At 31.1% G+C, this 24,645-nt stretch overlaps 1 protein-coding gene across 3 annotated transcripts; it reads right to left on the bottom strand.

The window, feature by feature from the left end:
- Positions 1 to 2,290: 2,290 nt before the first annotated feature.
- Positions 2,291 to 24,640, bottom strand: LOC132744011 (uncharacterized). Of its 3 annotated transcripts, none has more exons than XM_060732614.1 (9): positions 24,580 to 24,640; positions 18,235 to 18,383; positions 11,799 to 11,929; positions 10,861 to 11,098; positions 8,246 to 8,364; positions 6,725 to 6,871; positions 5,586 to 5,666; positions 4,519 to 4,746; positions 2,291 to 3,811 (listed from the first exon to the last, which is right to left on the bottom strand). In XM_060732614.1, the coding sequence occupies exons 2-9, from the start codon at positions 18,287 to 18,289 to the stop codon at positions 3,695 to 3,697; spliced, it is 1,116 nt and encodes a 371-aa protein (XP_060588597.1). In that variant the 5' UTR covers positions 18,290 to 18,383; positions 24,580 to 24,640; the 3' UTR covers positions 2,291 to 3,694. The 3 variants fall into 3 exon arrangements, with proteins under 3 accessions (XP_060588597.1, XP_060588596.1, XP_060588598.1); XM_060732613.1 differs by lacking the exon at positions 24,580 to 24,640 and adding an exon at positions 21,017 to 21,178; XM_060732615.1 differs by lacking the exon at positions 24,580 to 24,640 and adding an exon at positions 19,236 to 19,364.
- Between the last annotated feature and the right edge of the window lie 5 nt (positions 24,641 to 24,645).

The raw sequence follows: 24,645 nt of genomic DNA, 5'->3' as shown, positions 1-24,645 counted from the left end.
TTTTATTTTATTTATTTCTTTATTTTGTAGCGCATGTTAACCGAAATGACCAAATATACGTCGATGTATCTTTACTGTTTTCTTTGATGTCCGTATCAAGTTAAATGGAATAGGTTGAAAAGTTCCGTTTTCATTTTAGTACTATATCCATCCGGTACTCAGACCAAATGAGGAATTTATGTTTGTATCTGGTGAATAATTGCACAATTTCATGAATGCCTTTGTTACACTTTTATACTGTTTCACTTTTTCAATAGTGTTATACATAATAAATTCGATTATTTTTTTTCCATAGAAACTTTTGATATAAATGAACATAAAAGCACGAAAAGTTGTCGCATAACAGAAATGAATTCACTTATTAAAAATATTCACAATAGAAGGTTATTGTAAAAAAACGTGTTTTTGAAAAGTTTTGTCAAAGGCATTATAAAATATGAAGAAACTAGAAATGTGTCCATAGGACACGGGTGCCCCCACCGCGCCACTGTTCTATCAATCTTTTTACTAAGTCAAGGGAAATTACTCTACAAATACTGGATAAATCCACAAGCGAAACCCCAGGTGCAAATCTAAATATGCTGAGCAACCTGCCCATAAGGTTTAATGACAATGTCAAATCCTTTTTGAGTAACTTGCGACACAAGTTGAAAATTGCAAAAAATTTCTAAGTGAAGGGCATTAACTCTAAAAATACTAAATAAATCCAGACGAAATACCTGGTGCACAACTGCACATGCTGATCAATATTCCTGTAAAGTTACATGACTCTAGGTCAAATACTTTTTGAGTTACGTGCGACACATGTTGAAAATTGCAAAATTTTACTAAGTCAAGGGCAATAACTCTGAAAATACTAAAAATATCCAGACGAAAATACCCAGGTGCACAACTACACATGCTGATCAACATTCCTATAAAGTTTCATGCCTCTAGGTCAAATACTTTTTGAGTAACATGCGACACAAGTTGAAAATTGCAAAATTTTACTAAGTCAAGGGCAATAACTCTGAAAATACTAAAAATATCCGAACGAAAATACCCAGGTGCACAACTACACATGCTGATCAACATTCCTGTAAAGTTTCATGACTCTAGGTCAAATACTTTTTGAGTTACATGCGACACAAGTTGAAAATTGCAAAATTTTACTAAGTCAAGGGCAATAACTCTGAAAATACTAAAAATATCCAGACGAAAATACCCAGGTGCATAACAACACATGCTGATCAACATTCCTGTAAAGTTTCATGACTCTAGGTCAAATACTTTTTTGAGTTACGTGCGACACAAGTTGAAAATTGCAAAATTTTACTAAGTCAAGGGCAATAACTCTGAAAATACTAAAAATATCCAGACGAAAATACCCAGGTGCACAACTACACATGCTGATCAACATTCCTGTAAAGTTTCATGACTCTAGGTCAAATACTTTTTGAGTTACATGCGACACAAGTTGAAAATTGCAAAATTTTACTAAGTCAAGGGCAATAACTCTGAAAATACTAAAAATATCCAGACGAAAATACCCAGGTGCACAACAACACATGCTGATCAACATTCCTGTAAAGTTTCATGACTCTAGGTCAAATACTTTTTGAGTTACATGCGACACAAAAGTGAACGGACGGACGGACATACCAAAATTTGATGTTTATGAGGCAAAAGAGCTCATAAACACCACCTGGACCAACGTCCATAAGCAAAATAAGCTCATAAAAACAAAAAATAGCTCTTAATTTTAAATTTTATGAGTTTATGTTCTTTATTTAACTACGGAATGAAGCTCATAATAATCAAATGTTGGCTCGGACGGACAGACGGACGGACGGACAAGGGTAAATCTAAATGCCCGCCACTAACGTGGGGGCACAAAAAGGAAAAAAACAAGATCAGTAAGAAAGGGCGGCGTTCAATGAACCTAACCCCCATACAACCCAGCAATACAGGACCACCCGCAAGGAGCCCCAGCAGGACACCAAGCAAAAGTAGGACAGGGCGGAAGGCAAAGCACAGGTGATTACTTTAACACTTTTAAACAAAATACTAAGATGTCTACAAACGTGTACAAGACAGTCTACAAAGTTAACGTAGAATAAACCTTAGGACTGTTACGATGATGCTATTTATCTTACTTATAAGACGACCTCTTTCGTTTGGCTATAAAGATTAGTCTTAAAAATGTGTCTTATGAATGAGGATATATAGTATACATAAAAACACTGTTGAACTATTTCAAAAAACAGCAGCTTTCAGGTACATTTTATTTTAAAAGAAACAAACAGAGATAGAAACATATCAAAATATTTATTTTTAGAATCAGCAACACGATGACAAAATCAGAATGAAAGTAAAGCCAGCAGTATCACTAACACATATGTGTATATATCATTCAAAAATATATATTCTGCTACAGGACGGAATGATGAATCTTCAAACATAAAGTTACAATATAATTGTAGCAAGTATGATATAACCCTGGTTGGAATGTTAATCATTGCATAATGATACATTATTTAAAATTAAAGTATGAAATATATTTGAAGCTTTTGAGTATCACAAATTGTACAAATAGAGTTTTACAAAATTAAATATTGAGACAATACGTATACATGGACGGAATGCTTTATAATAGTAATAACTTCTTTGGAATTGTAATATAATACTTAGTTATATCTTACAGGCACATAAATCATTTAAAGTTTTACTTTTGTGCTTTTTTTACAATTTTCAAAATACTATGACTTATAAAAATGTTTATATGTGTCACATAATAAGCTCATTGACAACCATTTATGCAAAAATATACTATACTCAGGATGATGGAAATGATTTCCTGACAAATATCAGCTTTGAACCTTAAAACTTGTCCTGGAAATAAGCTTTTTTAAAATTGAGAACAGTTCCAATGACATACGGCTGTTTAAAATATTTACTAGATTGGCAAAAAACACATGACATGATTTCAACATTACCTTTTTTAAATGTTAACAAGTCTGCATAATATAAGAGAAGAACCGCTGACTTATTTCCAGAAATGTCTTATATCATACCACTGATCCATCTAAATATAAACAACATATAAAATATTTCTTTTTTTTTCTTCATAATACGGCAATCATCAAACAAAAAAGACTCTGTTAAAGGCCAACATTTCCTGTATATAAAATGATGTAGTCATATCTGTATTGCTCAACATATTGTTGATACTGTCAAAATATGTTTGCCACAAATATTATTAATAATACTTAGCAATTCAGCTCTTAAGATAACAAGAACTCAGGTACAGAAACAATCTTTTAAAAACAAAACTTTGAAATGTTAAAGTCAAATTAATCATTATAAAATATTCTGTTTAATATATCAAGCTCTTTACTCTGTAACACCTTCAAGATTCTAGATCAAAATACAATGGAATACATTAATGTCAAACATTCTTGTTCAATGTCAAGATATTTATCATATAACAATGTCATACTGCCTTTCAACATAAAGGATATGTATGACATTAATGTCAAAACACCTTATGCTGAGTAGCGACTTTTCTTACAATGCCTTTTTTCCAAGGCCAAAACAAACAAAAATGCATTTTGTTTTTCAGTTACATTTAAATACTTAATTTCATGCAACTATAATACTTGTGTCCACCTTTAGTTTAATGAACATTATAAAGTTTTAAATGTAGAATAATTGTTTAGTGAAGACTGCACAACTTGAGACATCTTTTACCGTCTCCCACAGCAAACATTCTTCCTCCATTAAATGTATCAATGGCTTGAACCGGATGATCAAATTTAACCTCCCCAAGTACCTGAACAAAATAAATCATTACACATATTAGTTGCCTGGCATTTCTAAAATTCTGTTTCACTTATATAGTACTCAAGGCAAATAAGATAACATATTTTTACCTATATTCAGTAACTTCAAGCATACATACCAAACAGACAAAATATACATACCACACAGATTCATTTATCTTAAACCCTCACAGATACAAACAAACCTGTCTGTCTGTCTGTCTGACATACATAATCAAACAAATCTAGCAGAAACAAACAAACATATCTCACAGACATAAGCAAACATATATCTCACAAACACAACAAACATACCTAGCAAAAAACAAACAAACACACCTAGCAGAAACAAACAAATATATCTCACAGACACAAACAAATATATCTCATAGACACGAAAAAATATATCTCACAAACACAAACAAATATACCTCACAGACACAAACAAATATATCTCACAGACACAAACAAATATATCTCACAGACACAAACAAATATATCTCACAGACACAAACAAATATATCTCACAGACACAAACAAATATATCACAGACACAAACAAATATATCTCACAGACACAAACAAATATATCTCACAGACACAAACAAATATACCTCACTAACACAAACAAATATACCTCAAAGACATAAACAAATATATCTCACAGACATAAACAAATATATCTCACAGACACATACAAATATATCTTACAAACATACCTCATTGGTCTCTGAATTAATTGCCATTGCACTATTAGTTCCACTACCACCAGCTACTACAACATCATTGTCACAGAATTGAGATGCGTATATGAATGGACCATTTGGTCCAGCTGGGAAATCAATTAACTTTGGCTTATTCTTCGTGCTTGCTCCATAATCTGTACTATAATCCCAGATCTGAAGGGCGTCATGCCCAACATACGATCCTGTCAGTATTTTATAACCCTTGAAAAAATAAAACAATAACTAAAGCTTTACACTAGAAATATAATGAAAGGTCACTTGTCCCGACAGGGACTTTGGATTCTTTCATGTGAGGAAGCTATCAAGCTAGCTTACGGAATGTCGGTGGTTCTACTCAGGTGCCCGTTCGTGCCTGAAATAATGCACGAAAGTGCACCTGAGGTCTTCCTCCACCAGTAAAGTTGGAACGTCGCGATATGACCTATACTGTGTGGATGTGATGTAAAACCCAAAATAAACAAATAAAAATAAAGGTCACTTGTTATATGAATAATACAACATGAAACAGACAAATCAGTGATTTTTCTGCATATATAACAGACCCTGACAAAAGGCCACTGCAAACACAGTTCTTGAATAAACAAACAATTTGTTGAATACAGTACACATAAAAATTGACAATCATTTTACACATTAGTAATAGTATCTTCATCAAAACTTCCTAATTTAAAACTTTTTCAATGATAAAAACATTTTCTTCTCATGAACTGAAACATTACAAATCTTTGGATTCCTCTTTCAAAAAGAGAAAGTTTTAGATAAGGGTAAATACATGTACAATTGTTTGTCTCAAAATAAGAAAGAGACACATAAGTATTTCTCTTTGGTCTTTATCTATTCAGATATTAATAAACCATCTATTCAGAATTGTTCAATTTTAGATTTTGGGGATATCAAGATGAAAGTTTACAGTTAAGTCAGCCAACAGTATAGAGCCTGGTGTCAGACTGCACGGATGTTTAGGCTGGCCTGGCTCTATACTGGTGACAAAGCTTTATCATTCATCATGGTTCTAGTAGGTTAAAAGTTAAACATTTTACCTTTAAATCTAGGGAATCTCCACAAATGTGTGGTCCATGAATAGTTCTCTTAACTCCATCATTAGACCTTGCATCCCAAATCTGTAATTATACAATAACATCATATTCATAAAATCTAAACCAGTATTTCAGGTATCTGCTTCATACTGTTTATATAGTACTAGTTTAAACAGCACATCATTATATCATTTTCATTTTAAAAAGCTTTATATCATAATTCCAGGACTGTATTTCAAATAAAAATGAAAGCTTTTGCAGTGCCACTGCTAGAAATTCAAGCTTTCGGAAGATTTTTCAATCAAAGAATATTTTTACAAAGAATTATACTGAATATGGGAGACAACTTTCAACATATTCTAGTCTTTCAGCACTGGAGTGATTTCCCTTTAAGAAAAGAGAATATTGATGTAATGATAAAACTGCTAGATCATAATCTTCAAAAAGAGAATTATGACAATAATAAAAAAAAACGCTGAGACTTATTGCAAAATAATCATAACTTGCTAATAATCTCAACTATAGTTACAGCAGTCTTGTAATGAGTGCTTCAAATGTTTATTCCTGCGTGGATAAAACCAGGTTACACACAGAATGATGTACATTTATTACATGCTTTTCGGTGGTTTATAGAAATATATCAGTGATATAAAACTGGTAATTTCACTGTTTTAAACAGTGAAATTATCAATTTGATAATTTCACTGTTTTGAATTTTAGCCCCTTACGTTGTTTCAGTGAAATACCAGCGTGCACAGTACTAGGAACCAACTAAATGACGTGACGTCGTAAATGACGTCACGTTGTATTATTATTTGGCGCGCTTTTCATTCAGTATTAGGTTTAATGTCTTTTTAAAATGTTTCTTTGCATATAATAAAAAGAAAATTTGTTTAGTTTAGTGTAAGATCGAAATATATTTCACCTTGTGAACACCAAAAGTTCATATTTAAACATATATAGAGGATATTTGTTTAGTTCAGTGTAAGATCGAAATATATTTCACCTTGTGAACACCAAAAGTTCATATTTCACTCGTGGCTGCGCCACTCGTGAAATATACCTTTTGGTGCTCACTCGGTGAAATATATTCCGATCTTACACTGAACTAAACAAATATCCTCTATATATGTTTAAGTTACCTTGAGTTGTCTATCCCAGCCACCAGTGACAAATATATCATCATATTCAGGGTGAAACCTCAGTGAAAATACTCGCTGGCTACATCCAGAAAACTGCTGGTTTGTCGGGTCTTTAGTGTTATCATACCCTGTATATTCATTTACCAACTGTAGCAAACAGAAAATAAATATGAATAAAAAAAGAGAGACAAGAGAATAAAGTGATATCAACTATCATTTAGGCTTGATTGAAAGTTTAAACTTACCTATTGCCAATTCATTATTATTCGTGGGGTACTAATTTTCATGGTTTTCGTGGTTAGGTCTGTTTATGAATTTCAGATACAACAGAATTTCATTTCATCTGCTGTAAAATCATTACATTATTTGTATTTCTTTTGAAAAAAATAGGCAAGCCAGGAATTTAAGAAGCCACGAAAATGTCTTTTGAGACAAAACCACTAAACCTCATGCCCCTGAAATTGAATGAATTCACAGTAAAACAAAAAATATTCATTTGCTATGAGCAAACACACAGAAGAATCATTGTACAACTTAAAACTCAATAGTGTACCTAGTCAAAATATTAAAAAGTATTTAGCTTTTTCTGATGACTAGCCTATTGTATTGAAGATCATGTAATTTAAAGTTTCAAGCTTAAACATGTCTGTGGGAGGAACACTAATTTTTTGTTTTACTTTAAATGTCATTACAAGTGTTTAAGTGAATGCATTTTATGTCTATTCAACAGCATAACAAACTTATCAATAAATGCATGGCTTTTAAAGCTCATTTTTATTTACTTTGCACTAAAAAGTACAAGATCAATTTCTACATTTAACAAATGTAAAAGGCTTCAAAAACTTCAAAAAATCATTTGCACATTAGAGTACTCAAAGTATGAACAAATTTACATTCTCTTAAATAAAAAAAAAATGTTTTAGTGAACAACACATTTTGCATAGATAAATAATCTAATAAGAAATAAGACAGAATGATTGAATATTTGCATGGTAAATGCATAGTTTATAATCTTTTATCAACTTTAATACTCAAGAAATTGAATATGAAATTGAGTATAAGATGCTAAAATAAGCCAACTCAAAAATACATGTACATTGTATTACATAAATTAAAAGAAGTGATATATAGCCTATGACCCTAGTGATTGTGTGTGTTTAATTCTCAACCCAGGGCCCTGCTAGGTCCAGGACAGTGTTTGTCTACTGAATGCAAAGTCTTCGCTGAATGAAATAATCTTAAAATTTTCTTCAATTACTTAATGTTTGTCTGAATTGGTTAGGTGTCAGTTTGTATAAGTATCTCAGTTTGTACTAAAAACTTTATAAAGGTTAACTTTGAACTTGCTAAATTAGTGGGGTTTATTTAAAATGCTTTTGATTTCAAACTGATGCCTGTTATTTAGAGGATTTTGAAAATATTTTTCATGCAGGTCCAGCATAAATAAGTCATTATTCTTGCTCTCTTTCAGAAGGGGAAACTAAACATAAATGGGCATTATATACATTAATATATTTTTACCTGACTTGTTTGAACATCATAGATTCTGACACTCAGATCTTTTCCAGCTGTAGCAAATCTTGTGTATGTGTAATCAAAGTCCATACAATTTATTTCATTTTTCTCTAAACCTTTCTTTTCTGTAAAGTCAAAACAACATGTCAACAAACTGAGTACAAAGCTTAAACCTTTTCTTTAAATATGGAAAACAGATAAATCAAGAAACCATATACGTTTTTTTCACAAAACAGGATAGTTTATAATAGAGGACAATAAAAACGCTGCATTTTATGCAAAGGACTGAAGACTTCTCTATTAAGAAGACAACTGATTACCTCTGTATAAAGATGAGAAATGACTACATTGTATAAAGACGAGGACTGACTACATTTGTTTAAAGATGAGGACTGACTACCTCTGTTTTAAGATGAGGAGGGACTACCTCTGTTTAAAAATGAGGACTGACTACCTCTGTAATAATATGAGGACTGACTACCTCTGTTTGAATATGATGACTGACTACCTCTGTTTAAATATGAGGACTGACTACCTCTGTATAAAGATGAAAAATGACAACCTTTGTATAAAGATGAGTACTGACTACCTTTATATAAAGATGAGGACTGACTACCTCTGTATAAAGATGAGGACAGACTACCTTTGTATAAAGATGAGGACAGACTACCTTTGTATAAAGATGAGGACTGACTACCTTTGTATAAAGATGAGGACTGACTACCTTTGAATAAAGATGAGGACTGACTACCTTTGTATAAAGATGAGGACAGACTACCTCTGTAAAAAGATGAGGACTGACTATTTTTGTATAAAGATGAGGACTGACTACCTTTGTATAAAGATGAGGACTGACTACCTCTGTAAAAAGATGAGGACTAACTACCTCTGCATAAAGATGAAGACTGACTGCTTTTGTATATAAGATGAGGATTGACTACCTCTGTAAAAAGATGAGGACTGACTACCTCTGTATAAAGATGAGGACTGACTATTTTTGTATAAAGATGAGGACTGACTACTTTTGTATAAAGATGAGGACTGACTACTTTTGTATAAAGATGAGGACTGACTACCTTTGTATAAAGATGAGGACTGACTACCTCTGTATAAAGATGAGGACTGACTACTTTTGTATAAAGATGAGGACTGACTACTTTTGTATAAAGATGAGGACTGACTACCTTTGTATAAAGATGAGGACAGACTACCTCTGTATAAAGATGAGGACTGACTACCTCTGTATAAAGACCAGGACTGACTACTTTTGTATAAAGATGAGGACTGACTACCTTTGAATAAAGATGAAGATTGACTACCTCTGTATAGAGACAAGGACTGACTGCTTTTGTATAAAGATGAGGACAGACTACCTCTGTAAAAAGATGAGGACTGACTATTTTTGTATAAAGATGAGGACTGACTACCTTTGTATAAAGATGAGGACTGACTACCTCTGTAAAAAGATGAGGACTGACTACCTCTGTATAAAGATGAGGACTGACTGCTTTTGTATAAAGATGAGGACTGACTACCTCTGTAAAAAGATGAGGACTGACTACCTCTGTATAAAGACGAGGACTGACTACTTTTGTATAAAGATGAGGACTGACTACCTTTGAATAAAGATGAGGACTGACTACATTTGTATAAGTATGAGGACTGACTACCTCTGTATAGAGACAAGGACTGACTATTTTTGTATAAAGATGAGGAATGACTACCTTTGTATAAAGATGAGGACAGACTGTTTTTTGTATAAAGATGAGGACTGACTACCTCTGTATAAAGATGAGGACTGACTGCTTTTGTATAAAGATGAGGACTGACTACCTCTGTATAAAGACCAGGACTGACTACTTTTGTATAAAGATGAGGACTGACTATTTTTGTATAAAGATGAGGACTGACTACCTTTGAATAAAGATGAGGACTGAATATTTTTGTATAAAGATGAGGACTGACTACCTCTGTATAAAGATGAGGACTGACAATTTTTGTATAAAGGTGAGGACTGACTACCTCTGTATAAAGATGAGGACTGACTACCTCTGTATAAAGATGAGGACTGACTATTTTTGTATAAAGATGAGGACTGACTACCTTTGAATAAAGATGAGGACTGACTATTTTTGTATAAAGATGAGGACTGACTACCTTTGTATAAAGATGAGGACTGACTATTTTTGTATAAAGATGAGGACTGACTACCTCTGTATAAAGATGAGGACTGACTATTTTTGTATAAAGATGAGGACTGACTATTTTTGTATAAAGATGAGGACTGACTACTTTTGTATAAAGATGAGGACTGACTATTTTTGTATAAAGATGAGGACTGACTACCTTTGTATAAAGATGAGGACTGACTAATTTTGTATAAAGATGAGGACTGACTTTTTTTGTATAAAGATGAGGACTGACTACCTCTGTATAAAAATGAGGACTGACTACCATTGTATAAAGATAAGGACTGACTACCTCTGTATAAAGGTGAGGACTGACTACCTCTATATAAAGATGAGGACTAACTTCTTTTGTATAAAGATGAGGACTGACTACCTCTGTTTAAAGATGACTTCAATTATTGTAACTTGTAACATAAAGGAAGATGAACACACCTGTTATGATTTCCTTCCAGCGCTCATCCTTATCACTTGGAATATGATTAAAATCTATATCTTTTCCATCTTCACTTACAAAGTCTGATATGTCACAATCCAGAACTTGTCCCTCAGAAGTACCACCATATATATGACTTGGATTTTTAGGATTAAATCTTAACACCATGATAGGAAAACCACCATACCGAGTCTTTCTTATATCACCAAGTTTTCTCCCTGATTTAGGTTCATATAACTGAAAATAAAATAAAAACAGTTTGTTGTAATGGTTGGATTTTATTCATTATACTGTTACACTTAAAAAATTTTCTTGATGTTCCTTAAATTTATAATAAACAGTACCAAAATTGTCTATTTACTTCAGGCATTAGCAAGTACCAGAGTAGAACCACCATTGACAAACCTTCTGTAAGCTAGCTTTCTCACATAAAAGAATCCTAAGTCTGGTTTGATTCAAACCTACAGAGGTGAGGGGCAAATGGTATGAAGCCAGCAACATTAACAACTAGCCACATAGGTCTCTCGAAAAATTGGAACTAGACAAGTCCATTGAAGTTAAGGGTAAAATTTTATGAATATAGTTCAAACTATAGATTTCTAGCATTAGTTTATTACCTTATGTACCCATTGTACAGTATTTAACTTAAATTGTGATCGCTAGGGTGAAAGCCTTTCTTTTAAAATGTTTGACCAGCTATCTAAACTTACTACTCAGAGCTTAACAGTGTTACATTGTTTCATGTGAAGGAGTAATTATCAATCTTAACAATCTTCAGCTTCACATTTCAAAGCCACGCTTCCTTCCCCCTCCAACTTTTTGGTATTGAAAATGCCTCCTTTACTGTATGTAACATTATATAGAAAAAAGTCTATGGCCAAAGTAACAAAACTATGCCTGAATTTTTAGCTAAATTTTCTATTAATCAGATAGTTACCCTTATAGTTCCGTTTCCACATCCGACAGCGAGAAATTTACCATCAAATGAATACTGTAGAGAGTATATGCCACCAGCTTCATTCTCTAACATTATTGTATGATCCACTGACATCTTCGTGAACATCTTACCTAAATATACATAAATAGAAATAATAGTTTTAATCCTTAACATTCTGGAGATGAGAGTGATTATAGCCTCATTCTACCTGTATAGAGCAAGGCCAGCATGCACATGCATATCGTCTGATCAGGCTCAGTACTTTTGACTGTTGGGTTTCTTGTTTTGTTTTCGTTTTTCATTTTAAGTTTGATATTCCTAAAATTAATAATGGAGTAACAAATTTGTCAGTTTAAGAGTTAATTTCACAGACAGATATATTAATTCATTGTTAAGTTAGTATGCTGCAGATTCTGGCCATATTTTAATCATGTTTCAAATACAGACTGGCAATAAATAAAATAAAAAAACAAGAAACATGGCAATGCCATGAAACCAGGTTTTCAATTATCACCATTGTAGATAAATATGTTGTATTTGAAATACAAATACAAGCAACAAACAATGTAACTATGTGCAATGTAAAACATGAATAATGTAGGAGGAATTGCCACTGAAGAAGTGTTCACTATAATATTATGTATAAGGAAAAAAACAAAGGGCCATAATTAGGTCAAAAACTATCCAATCACAAAACCCCGACAATATGTGCCAGGGTGCTTGATGACAAAGCTTCTGTGAAAGTTTGAACAAAATCCGTTGAGAAATGTAGGACGAGTTCAGCACAGAAGAATTTGTTCACTATAATTATATTGATAATTCTGTATAATGAAAAACAAGTTACAAAGTAGACATGAAATAATATATCATATCTTTTTTAAATTACCTCCAAAGATGATATGACCTTTGACTGCCAAATCAAGTTAAAATCATGTAAACAGGATTTTCAATGTTAATGTCACTGTGACCTTGACCTTGGAGCCAGCCATGCGGAACATGCGTTCTGCACGTCATCTTGATGTGGTAAACATTTGTCTGAAGTTTCATCAAAATTCTTCAAAGGGTTGAAGAGTTACAGAGCGGACAGGATTTTCAATGTTAATGTCACTGTGACCTTGACCTTGGAGCCAGCCATGCGGAACATGCGTTCTGCACGTCATCTTGATGTGGTAAACATTTGTCTGAAGTTTCATCAAAATTCTTCAAAGGGTTGAAGAGTTACAGAGCGGACACAATTTCGTTTGACGCCCGCCCGCCCATCCGCCCATCCGCCCGCCATACCCCAATCTAATAACCAGGATTTTCAAAATTGAAAACCTGGTTAATAAATATTCTGGATTCTGAACCTGTCACCTTCTCTTTTTTCATTTAATATTTTGATCAGTAATATCTGAAAGCAATTTCTCAAATTTTTTATAATATCTTCTTTAGTTTGGCTAATTCTAACCTTAACTTGAATCACAAAACTAAGCACCTAACTCTATAGACCTATACCAAACTTTACAATTATACACTGCTTTTACCAAAACACTAATGAGTTAGGACAAGATTGTTGAAACACTGCTCCATGAAGATAGCTGACAATTTTATCATATTATTACTTTTTTCAGCAGTATCTATGATACTGACAACCAATGTCAACAGTAGAGAACCAGGTGTGCCCCTGAATGTCCTACCAACAATGACTTTACACTATTAGGTTTGTCTGGGTTATTAGGTAAGAAAATATGTAACTGCCTACCAACCAATACATAGCCTACTAAGCAATGCATAGCCTACTAAGCAATGCATAGCATACCAACCAATGCACAGCATATCAAGCAATGCATAGCCTACCAAAACATTGCATAGCCTACCAAGCAATGCATAGCCTACCAAACAATGCATTACCTATCAAGCAATACATAGCCTATCAAGCAATACATAGCCTATCAAGCATGAACATGTTATTTTCACAGATAATTTTAATTACTTTAAGTAGCGTTAATTTAGACTAAATTAGGAATCTCATTTCATTCTGTGAAACATAATCTACTTGACATTGTACCAATCATATATAATTTGAAGAATTTTCACCATAAATTCTATACAAGCCTTTGACTATTTCAAAAATGTTGACAGATAATATATAAATTTCAGTGTTATTATATTTTCCATTCTATTTAAATTCTCCCTGTATTTTTTCTTTGTTCAAGGACAGTCATTGATTCCACTTTACAATTTTAATACAACAAAAGATAGAGAAACATGTAAAGTCATGTTAATGTATTATAGTGTATAAATTAAAGTATTGTTAACTTGATATTTTAATGTGTTTTTTTGAAGTTATTCATAATACAACTGGTGAGGAGGCACACTTTCTGTAAACTGATACACGGTCAATAAATTCAACAGTAGTGAAAAAGAACAAAAACTTTATTTACTTTTACTCTACATATTAATTATTTCTAACACAATGTCAAATACTGAAAATTTCTAAATGATAATACTGTACTTGAGGTGAACCTTATTTCACCCGGTCAACTAACTAGGTCAATGTTCTAACTTTAAACTATTGTAAAATTTCATGTTTTAGGAATAGGAAACACTTATTCACATCATCAATATTATTATAAATATTTTGTCAACAATAATAATCAACAAAAGGTAATAGGGGGTTATAGTTCATTTTGACAGCTTAGATAGACTTATATTTTCATTTTTACCCATCTTTATCAAAATACAGAATAAATTCCTATCTTATCTCAGGGGCATTAGAGGTCATTGAATAAAATGACATTCAATATATTTCTTGATCAGTATAAAGTGAAAGTAACAGCAAAACAGAGAGATACACATTGACACCAGAGCTGCTTTAAAAAATGTTTATTTGTGTCTACCCATACTTTGATTATTTCAATTAACAACCATTGACCTTCATCAGAAAAAACTATTCAAAACAAAAAATTTAAAGTGTAACAAAATATGATACTAGTAACTAGTGTATTAATAAACATATTCATACTAAAAACAGAATTATTTTTGAATATGTGCCAATCAATTATGTTAGTATAATACAAAATGAATCTTCCATAATTATATTCTATTTATGCTGATAATAAACAAGGTAATAAGAGAGATACTTTCAGTCATGATGTGTCAATGAAGGAATGTGTTAAACATTTGATCAGAAGTCAATAGGCCTACAGGAAGGACAGTGATCAACTTCAATAATTCAAGTATGGAGACATCCTAATTGTACTCATTATCAGTGCCTCTATATAAATTGTAGCTGAAATTGTAGCAAATAATTGTTACATATATCTTAGGATGAGAAAAATGTTCAACTTGATTGAGATTTGAACCCAGGACCCTCGGAATACTGTTCTGCAGCAGTACCATCTGAACTTCCCAGCCACTTACACATTTTTCCTCAATTAGTGAACCATTCTATGTACCATGACATCAGATAACTAATCATGTCTCTAACAAGTGTAGCAAATTTTACTGTCCACAAAGACAGCCTCAAAACAAGAAAGACTCATTCTATCATTAAAGAATGGTCTCCAGAGACAGGGTTTTATTCTAATTGTTTTATTACTAAGTATTTTATAGGAATCCTATTAATATATGATTTGTTAATAATTATCTCACCTTTGTGCGATTTACCAAAGGTAGAACGCCTTGGGATATGAATATCTCTTCAATGTTCAATATAAGGTGTGCCTCTTATTTCCATTAAAATACAATTTAACATCTATGAAGATATAGAGAGATGTGTAAATCATAGAATTTTCTCATACTTTAAAGACCAACCTTGACCTTGTCATCAATAATTACAATGTATAAACAGTTTGAAATTCATTCTGAAAATACGATTTTTAGATACATACTCTAAGACTTAGTACAAAGTGGGTAAACTTGAATTTCTTTTTGGGTTTGGTTTTAACTAATTTAAATTTTAAAAAAATGGGAGGGGAGGGGGAGGGGGGGCACGGGGGATGGCGAGGGAGAAACAGCAGCCCATGGAAATTGAATGATCCTCCTATATCAACATTGAAATAAATACCCTCATAATATGAACTTGTCACAGAAAATATTTATAATAAAAAAATGTACATTTTTGGCCAATTTAAAGATAAAGAAGTGCTACAATAATGTCATTTTAAGTGTTAATAGCCGAAGGTAATGTTGACCAACTAATGAAAAAACTCACTCCTTTACATCCCTTAACTGAGACTGTTTGTGGGGAATAAAAGGCCTGCTTATAGACTGAAAGGTTAAAAAGCCCAATAAGTTTCTTGAATTTCACTTATTTTAAATGAAATAGTATAGATGGGTCTGTAAGAATATAAATTATCCATTACATATAAAATATTACATACATCAATACCGTATATAAGAAGACATACGGTCAAGAAACATAAAAATTTGCATAAATCATCTTTTTAGACTTTAGTTTTCTTTATTTATAATATATATTTGTGATTTTAACTCTAATTGTTTGCTGGGCCATCTACATAACATAATGAGTTCAGACACAGTGTAAAACTTCAAAACAAAATTTTGTAATTATTTAATGTTTATTTCAACTCACTGCACTGATCTTTAGCTGGTATATTCAGATTACAAATTATCTTAAACCTTTCCCTAACATCACAAACAGCAATGTTCACCTAGAATGAATAATCTGCTTTAATTTAACAGAAAAAAATGTTAATCTTTCAGGTTTCAAATAAAGTGACATTTGCAGCTGATAAAAATGAAATGAAAGAAATTGTATAGAATCAATATAAAGTGTTTGCATACAGAATTATCCTTGCAAAGTTTGCACAAAATCAAATTTATTCTTTCCATGTGATATAACAGTCAAATGAAGTCAACAGGAAAGAATTTAACTTATTGCACTTTAAGGCAAGTGTTGAGGGGTTATAGAATAGAATGAAAGCACCTTGTCTAATTAATCTAATTTGTTTACACTTATAAATTAGAATAATTAAACCAGAGATTTGTGTGCAATATATTATAAACTTGTTTCAGTAAGGTTATGACCATTTCTCCATAGGAATTCCCCTGATAAGTTATATCAGTCTGCTGAATGAAGTATATAAAATTTGTTTGAATTTGTAAAAGAATATTTACTCTTTTAAGAAATATTTATGATGGTATATTTCCATAAAAGCAATTGGTGTGTGTACAAAACCACTACCAACCATATAAAACCTTAATTATTATTGTTCTAGAACAATTTATTCTGTTTACATACTATATTCATGTGTTTAAAAAATTAGGGTCATTCTATGTTTAATACAGTTCTTTTGAGAACTGACCATAACATTACAGAAACAACATAAGTTTACCTTTTTTTTAGATATAGCTTTATACACTATGACTTGAAACATAGACTTGTATTTTTATGTCCATAATAAAGGGATTTTTTATCAAAGGCTTATTATTAAAGAATAAAATCTGGCCACTAAGCACAGAATATCAGGCTTTTTTCTCCCTATACCAACTTCCGCCATACACATGTCTGTATGCAGCTAGACATCAGGAAGTAAAGAATACAGAATTGTATAGAAAATATGCCTGTAATGATAAAAGGCTTAATTTGCACAATGATAACATAATGTTCTACAAAAAAAGGTGAATAAAATCACAGCTATTCTGACAGCTTGTTTACAGACATCTATTCCTTCCAACTAACACAGTCTTCAACTGTTTACAATTTAAAATAAAATCTACAAAACATAAAAGTAAATGGACCTAGCCTTGTTTATTTACAGCAAAGCAGCTATAGAATATAATGTAAGAGAATCCTTTACAATGGCCTTATAGCTTAGTGGTAATGCTGCAGACTACAATACCAGGACACACCTTTTTTTAAATTTTGGAATATATCAAGCATTACTAAAATTGGGAAAATATGTTTAAAAAATCCAAATTAGGAATTTTAGGGTAATTGAATGTAACTGATACTATTAAGAATATTAGCTTCTATTGTCTTTTATACACATGTGATGAATTTAAAGAAATTCCCCTTTTGAACAAAAATACTTTTTCATAGAAAATCAGCAGTAGCATAAATGCAGACCGATAGCTGGGAATTTTATATGCGTCACAATTTGCGGGGGGAAAATGTTTTGGCACTTGGAAAGAATCTGTTTAATGGTTGTAAATTCGAGGAGGAAACACTGCAAGAATCATCAGTATATTCCCCTACTGGAAACAAAACATTACCCAATCTGGTCATTTGTATGAGATTTCAAACCAATGTGTTGTGCATAGGTAAATTTATCTTGAGATATGTCATAACAAACTTGTCACTTTCTTGAATAAGAAAATTTAGATTTGCATAATCCCCCCAAAAAACACTTTTCATGGGAGTCATGTGAGTTTCTGCTAGCAAATGTTTATATGTTTATATAATGTACAGAATAAATAAAAACATGCTTACCTTCAGCAATAGTCTGCCCTGCCATCAAGGCATGTTCGAGCCTTCGTCTTGCCATCTTTATTATCCTTTAATACTGAAATGTGCCTCGTGAGAAAAATAACGTGTGCTCTATTCTATCATATCTCCATTGATCTCATGTCTATCCACACCTGTCATTTAGAAAAACAATAATTAGTGAATTATAGTCCATTAATTCTATCTAAAGGACAGAACTAGTGTTTTACTCTAATCAATAGAAATCAATTACAAGAGAATGCAGGTGAAAAATGTTTTCTGAAAGTAATGTGGTGTAAGTGAATAGATATTTCCCCCAAGAGTGATGTTAACAATTTTACCCCATGGAGAGTTGGTCAATGATTAAGATATAAAATAAGAGAAAAAGATGAACAAAAATAAATTCATATATAGATCACTATCAAGTCCAGATTTGCACTGGTGCTAGAAATACAAAATTATTACCATCTTTTCAGGAAATCAAACTGGTATAAATCTCAACAAGGTGAGAACAAAAATATTGGAGGTTGAGACAAGGTGTCTACAGAACAGCTTGCTTAAATAATCACATTGCTTGCAATTCTTTATAAAAATAATTTTGCTTAATACCTTAACAAAGTTTGGTGCCCCTACATAGAAAATGGACGACATTGTGTAGAATCTAGTTCTTCAATAAGAACAGCTCTTTTCAATTTCTTAATATACATGTATTTGTGTTGCCCATAATGCTTGTAAATATATTTATCAAATTTCTATGGATGAAAACCATTAAATTAAACTCATTTACAAATTTTACATTTCAGATTAAGTTCAAGACTTAGACATTAACAATATTCAAGATTAATCACTGGCAATAAACAACTTGTTCTTTAACCTGCATTAATCATTCAGTTTGTAAATACCATTAAACTTCAACTGTAAATAACTTATTTATATGCAAATTTGTACCTTACAATAACAAACCTTCAATCTGATCAACAAGATTTTATCAAAGTCTATAAAATTACCTGTACCAATGTTCTTTGTCAAATTGTCTGAAAGAATTTTATATCATTATCCAATTACAGCATAAAAAAGACAGCCTAGCTCAGGTAAATAACATAAATAAAATGTAAGACTGCTTTCCTTTTAGTTTAAAGTGACATTCAAATAGCATATACATGTACATGTATATAATGAACAGTTTATGACTTCTTACAAGATCAAAATGATTGTAAGTCACCTGGGTACTAAAGTTATTCACTATTACAAGATATAATGAATAAAATCAATTACCTATTGACAGTGAAACTGTAAACGTTTTAGTTTATGAACAAGTATGTCATATTAACATAAGTACAGAGGTATTGTAACAAAATATCATTAAGTGGTATAGAAGAAAATCAATCAATATTTATATAAACTGTAAACAACTTTAACTGATCTCCATATCTGACACTTTAAATATAAAGCTAAGTATATATAACATTTCTGATAGATTGGAGTATCATATAAACAAATCAAAAGCTTGTTAAATATACAAAGCTAATTAACATTGATATAATTACCATAATATGTAATTACCGTGACACTAAATAAAAGACAAGGTTACCCTAACATGTTCGGTTAAATTTGTAATTGTAATTAATACAAATTAATACAAATATATACATGTAACTATACTGAGTGACAGTATGTTTCATAATTATGAATTTGAAATTTAATACACAGCTGAATATTTTTTCTTTGCACTGACTTCAGAAAAGTAAAGCCATAATTTCATTTTCAAGTTAAATCAAGTACATGCTGTGCAATACAATCTGATATATGCTTATTTTTGCTGTTTCTATGGTCTGTTACTAAAGTTCCTTTATGTTAAAATATTATGTATAACATTCAATTTCATAGCAGAAAGGTTACCATTTACATTGCTATGCCCTATTTATTTACAGTACAAATTTAATGGCACAAATTCAATGATCTTTCTCAGCCATAAATTATGTTGATCTATAATCTACACTAGAGTATATACTATATGTACATTAATCTTCTAGTGACTTGAAAACTAATGTCTTACAGCACTTATAGGTTGTTACACTCAACATACAGTGTCATTTAAAATGTTGCCAATATCAGTGGTAATAAAAATGTTAGCAATATAGTAAATATTCAAGTGAGAACAATTCTTCTCAAAAAAATTTTGATAAGATTATTTTACCCAAATGTAAGCAATCTTCCCTGGCTTTATTGTTCCCAGATAGAGGAAAGAATTGTGGGCTTTACCCTTATAATTGCAAAAAAATGCAAAAGTGACAAACAGAATTCTGGAACTAAAAATATTCATATACTCTTTTTAAGTCATTCAAGGCAATCAAATGAAATGCAAAAAAAAATCCAACAACAAAACATAATTTTAGTTTAAATCAATATTTACAAATATTAAAATGTCAAAGAATATAACATAATCCCTTTTCAGTGACAACAATATACATGTATGCCAGGTACTGTATTAAAAGTTTTATGTTTTGGGACATTTCCAAAAATGGAGAATATTATAAGTACCGCTTGAACAAGAAAAAAAAACATGACTTTATTAAAACACTGAAACATTCAATCATGTTTAAATTTTGAGTATTTGGGTCCAGTCTGACTTGATATTACAGAATATTAATATGAAATCAGAGTCTGTTGCCAATAAATTTTTCATTTAAAACTATAACAATTTTAAATTGTACTGAAACTTTAATTCAAACTTATTAATATTATTTTCTATTCATTTAATTGTAAATTTATAAAATAACAATCTTACCAAGCATAAATTTTTAATTACTTCCAATTATATGGCTTCCGTACTAAAATGTAATATCAAATCTATCTTTTTTTTATGTATAAACACAAACAGGTGGAATAAACACGTAGTTTACACTTGATTTCCCGTTAGTTTACACCCGATAAATGTTATACTATTTATAATATCAAGCTTAAACTAGTCTTTTACTTCTATACATGACTCATTTGAACCTTGTTAAAAACTTTATCTTTTATTTTAATCGAATACAATCAACTTAGTGTTTACCTGAATCAATATTTTTACAAGTTTAAAGGATATTAACTTTTGTTTGCGAAGGACACAGTCAAAATAAGACTTGTTTACCAATACTAAAATTTAATATTTACATAACTTTAAAACAATGATTTCATACAAACTGTCTAAATTCACTAAATGTAACTTGATATTGAATATTGAACAAATATATGAACTAATGTCATGTAGATTTATTGTAGATTAAATATATTTACATAAATATGACACTTTATTCAACAATATTTGTGATTTTATAGTTTTGGCCGATATTCAATTTCATTTTATTGACTAAAAAGTGTCAACTATCTTTCTTTACAACAATACATGTAGTTCAATAAACTTGTATTTGAATCTTTCAATGTTAAACTGAACTGCAAATATGGACAATATTCAGGCATTATGTTTAGGAGGTACAATTCATGAGAATGGTACTGGTAAAAGATTTTCTGTAACAATTCATCAATTTCTGCTGATTTATCTGTTAAGACTGGCTCTAACTGTAACACTGGTACAAAATCAATGACACCTTATAATAATAACAGCACATTGCTTTGTACATGTATAACTACATATGGTAAATTCAGTGTTCTTTCATTAAAAATTTAAAACTTCTGACTAAATGTTATATACTATATAGAATAATACATGTAGAAATACAGGTTATGAGACTTGACTGATGAATTTTGCAATACAAACCTGTAGATACAATGTTATTTTCTTAGACACTTCATTCATAATGCACATAAATTATTTTGAGGAAAAACAAGGGATTTTTTTTTCTTTTTAAATTTACAAACTAAATTTTCAGTGTGATATACTGTGATATTAATTGCCCTTAAAATTTGAAAGCTGGTATGCTTATCCGATGTCTGCAGGTTGTTCATGTGACTAAAAAAAATCATATTGCAATATACTGCCATATTTACGGACATATTGCAATATATTGCGACATGTTAGACACTATTTAAAATGCTTGAAAATTAAGGGTAAGACCTACAGAACCTTGAGTTGAAGAGTTTAGAGGTTATAGTTTAACATTATTACCCAATGATTGTATATGAGAGGAATTTTATGTGTTAAAAGTAGCATTGTAAATGAAGGAATTTAAACAACCATTTGCAAATGCCATTTCAAGTCAAGCTATATACAGGTTGAGAACACTTCTAACCAAAAAGAATCTTATGTTTTTTATTAAAACTTCATACCTGTAGCTCAATATAAAATTGCAATATCAGAAAACAGATGTCATATTGTTAGTGTTACCTTGGTTAAATTATGCCTTTTAAGATGTAAAGGTATAAATTATAAACAAGGGTGAGTTTGTTCAATAACTTTTAATTGAAATGCCCATTAGTTTATGATTTTAGTATATATAATAAGCTTACAAGTATTTAACAACCATAAGCCTAGGTTAAAGTACCAACAACTTGATGTAAGCAACCAAATTGAATTATGAATAACTATTGATCTACTTTTTTAAAAATTGAATCCGCCAGTAACACACCAAATTCTGAGGGGTCTTGGATCTAGACATTTGGCATAGGAGCGTTAATTCTATTTAACACCGTTCCAAATAAACTTTTTAAGTTTAAATATGAATAATCGATTAGGACATTGTCAACATGTAGTGATGAACAAAGCATTATGTGATAGAAAAAAATAAAATAAAATTTGCAATAACTTAATTTGTAAAAGAAAAATTCAAATAATATAATCTATTAAAAATTTATTTTTTGTAATTTTTAAAAAAAGGTTTAAAGTGAATTTAAAAATTCATTTAAAATAATCAGAAATTAGGCATTTATACTGTCATATTATTTGTGTAAGATAAACATAAGGAATACACAAGTGGAATAAAAAATCATTCTCAAAAATTAAACATAATTCTGGATAATCCTATTTATTAAGTCCTCAAATATGTTATAAGCCAAGCTGAGAATTAAATATGTCAATTTTATGACCGTAATTTTCATAGTTTTGTCTTTCCATTTTTTTGTCGGACACAACTTTAACAGAATTTTTGGCACCTATTAGTTTCATATTGTTAACTAAAGTCAACAAAAAATAGCCACTTAAAAGTTCGGTGCAATGACTCAAGAAAAGAACAGTCCTTGTCTAACTGTAAATATTCCGTGAGTGTCGTCGACAGAAATGGTCAGGGGAAAGCCTGTCCTCCTCCAGTTATACGATAAGGGTTTGCTACAAGTATAACAATAGGTAAAGTATACATTACTCTTATGTAAGCAAAAATTTGTCATCACCTGAAATGTTTTTTTTTTTTTTTGCTGTATGAGACACACTCAATAAAAAAACAGATTTAATTGGAAAGTCATATATTGGCAATTTTGAAAACGCTATGTCATCATTTAAAACGCGATAAATGGTGTTATTCTATTGTAATCATGTTTTGGGTTTAGAATAAAATGTATTATTGCTCTATTTCAAATATTTAAACAATCTTTACCTTTGTAACTTGATACTTTTTTTTCAACACAAAATAACATTATTTTTGAAAATGATCACTGTTTCAGATGTATGAAGGAATTTTAACAGAATATCATGACTTCTTGCAGAAGTGAGTAAAAATCTGCAGATTCAATATATTACGGGGAAGTCAAAGTCCGGGCCCACGAAGAGGGCTCGGGCTTTGGCTTGCCCGGCTATAGACTACACATGCATATTTAAAAGAAAATCAAATAAAAAACAATTAAAAAATATATAAAATTTTATACCTATCAATGAAATTTTCAGTGTCAGTTCTAGTTACATGTAGGCGCCGCCATTTACAATATAACTCGTGACAAAAGGTGGTGTATTCCGATTACGGAACAAATCTCAACTTTTCGGATAATTAATAATCGTCCAGACTTCCGAGTAAAAGCGGAAGCGTACATGAAATACCGAATGACACCTTTATAGCGGAAAAATGAAATTAATTTATAACGACTTCATAACCGTTCATAGGCTTTGCCTAATTTCATATTTTGCATAAAAACTTTGTTGTTTAAGTGAAAGAATGAGATCTGCGAATTTTTACCAATATTAGCACTGGGCGCATAGAAAAATGTCATTACCCTGATATAAGTGATAACGCGATATTAATGATGTTGAATATAGTACGTAAATTTTGAGTACGAATCTGTTGTTTGAAACATTCGACAAAAACTGCCGTTGAACATCTCTTTTACTATTTGGTAATTTAGAAAATATGTGTTAGTTCTCATTTGTTAATTTAAGGTAAGTGCATGAAAATAATCGATAAATTCACTTGATATGTTTTTGTTTACCTTTTTGCAGACGCTTGATTTTGCCGGAAATAAATGCCGGGTGTAACACGCAGGTGCAAGTTAACT

Source organism: Ruditapes philippinarum, unplaced genomic scaffold (assembly GCF_026571515.1).
Source record: "Ruditapes philippinarum isolate M1 unplaced genomic scaffold, ASM2657151v2 ctg684_1_1_1_1, whole genome shotgun sequence".
Classification (NCBI taxonomy): Eukaryota; Metazoa; Mollusca; class Bivalvia; order Venerida; family Veneridae; genus Ruditapes; species Ruditapes philippinarum.
Note: the sequence above shows the minus strand (reverse complement) of the source record. Positions and strands in the feature narration are given on the sequence as shown.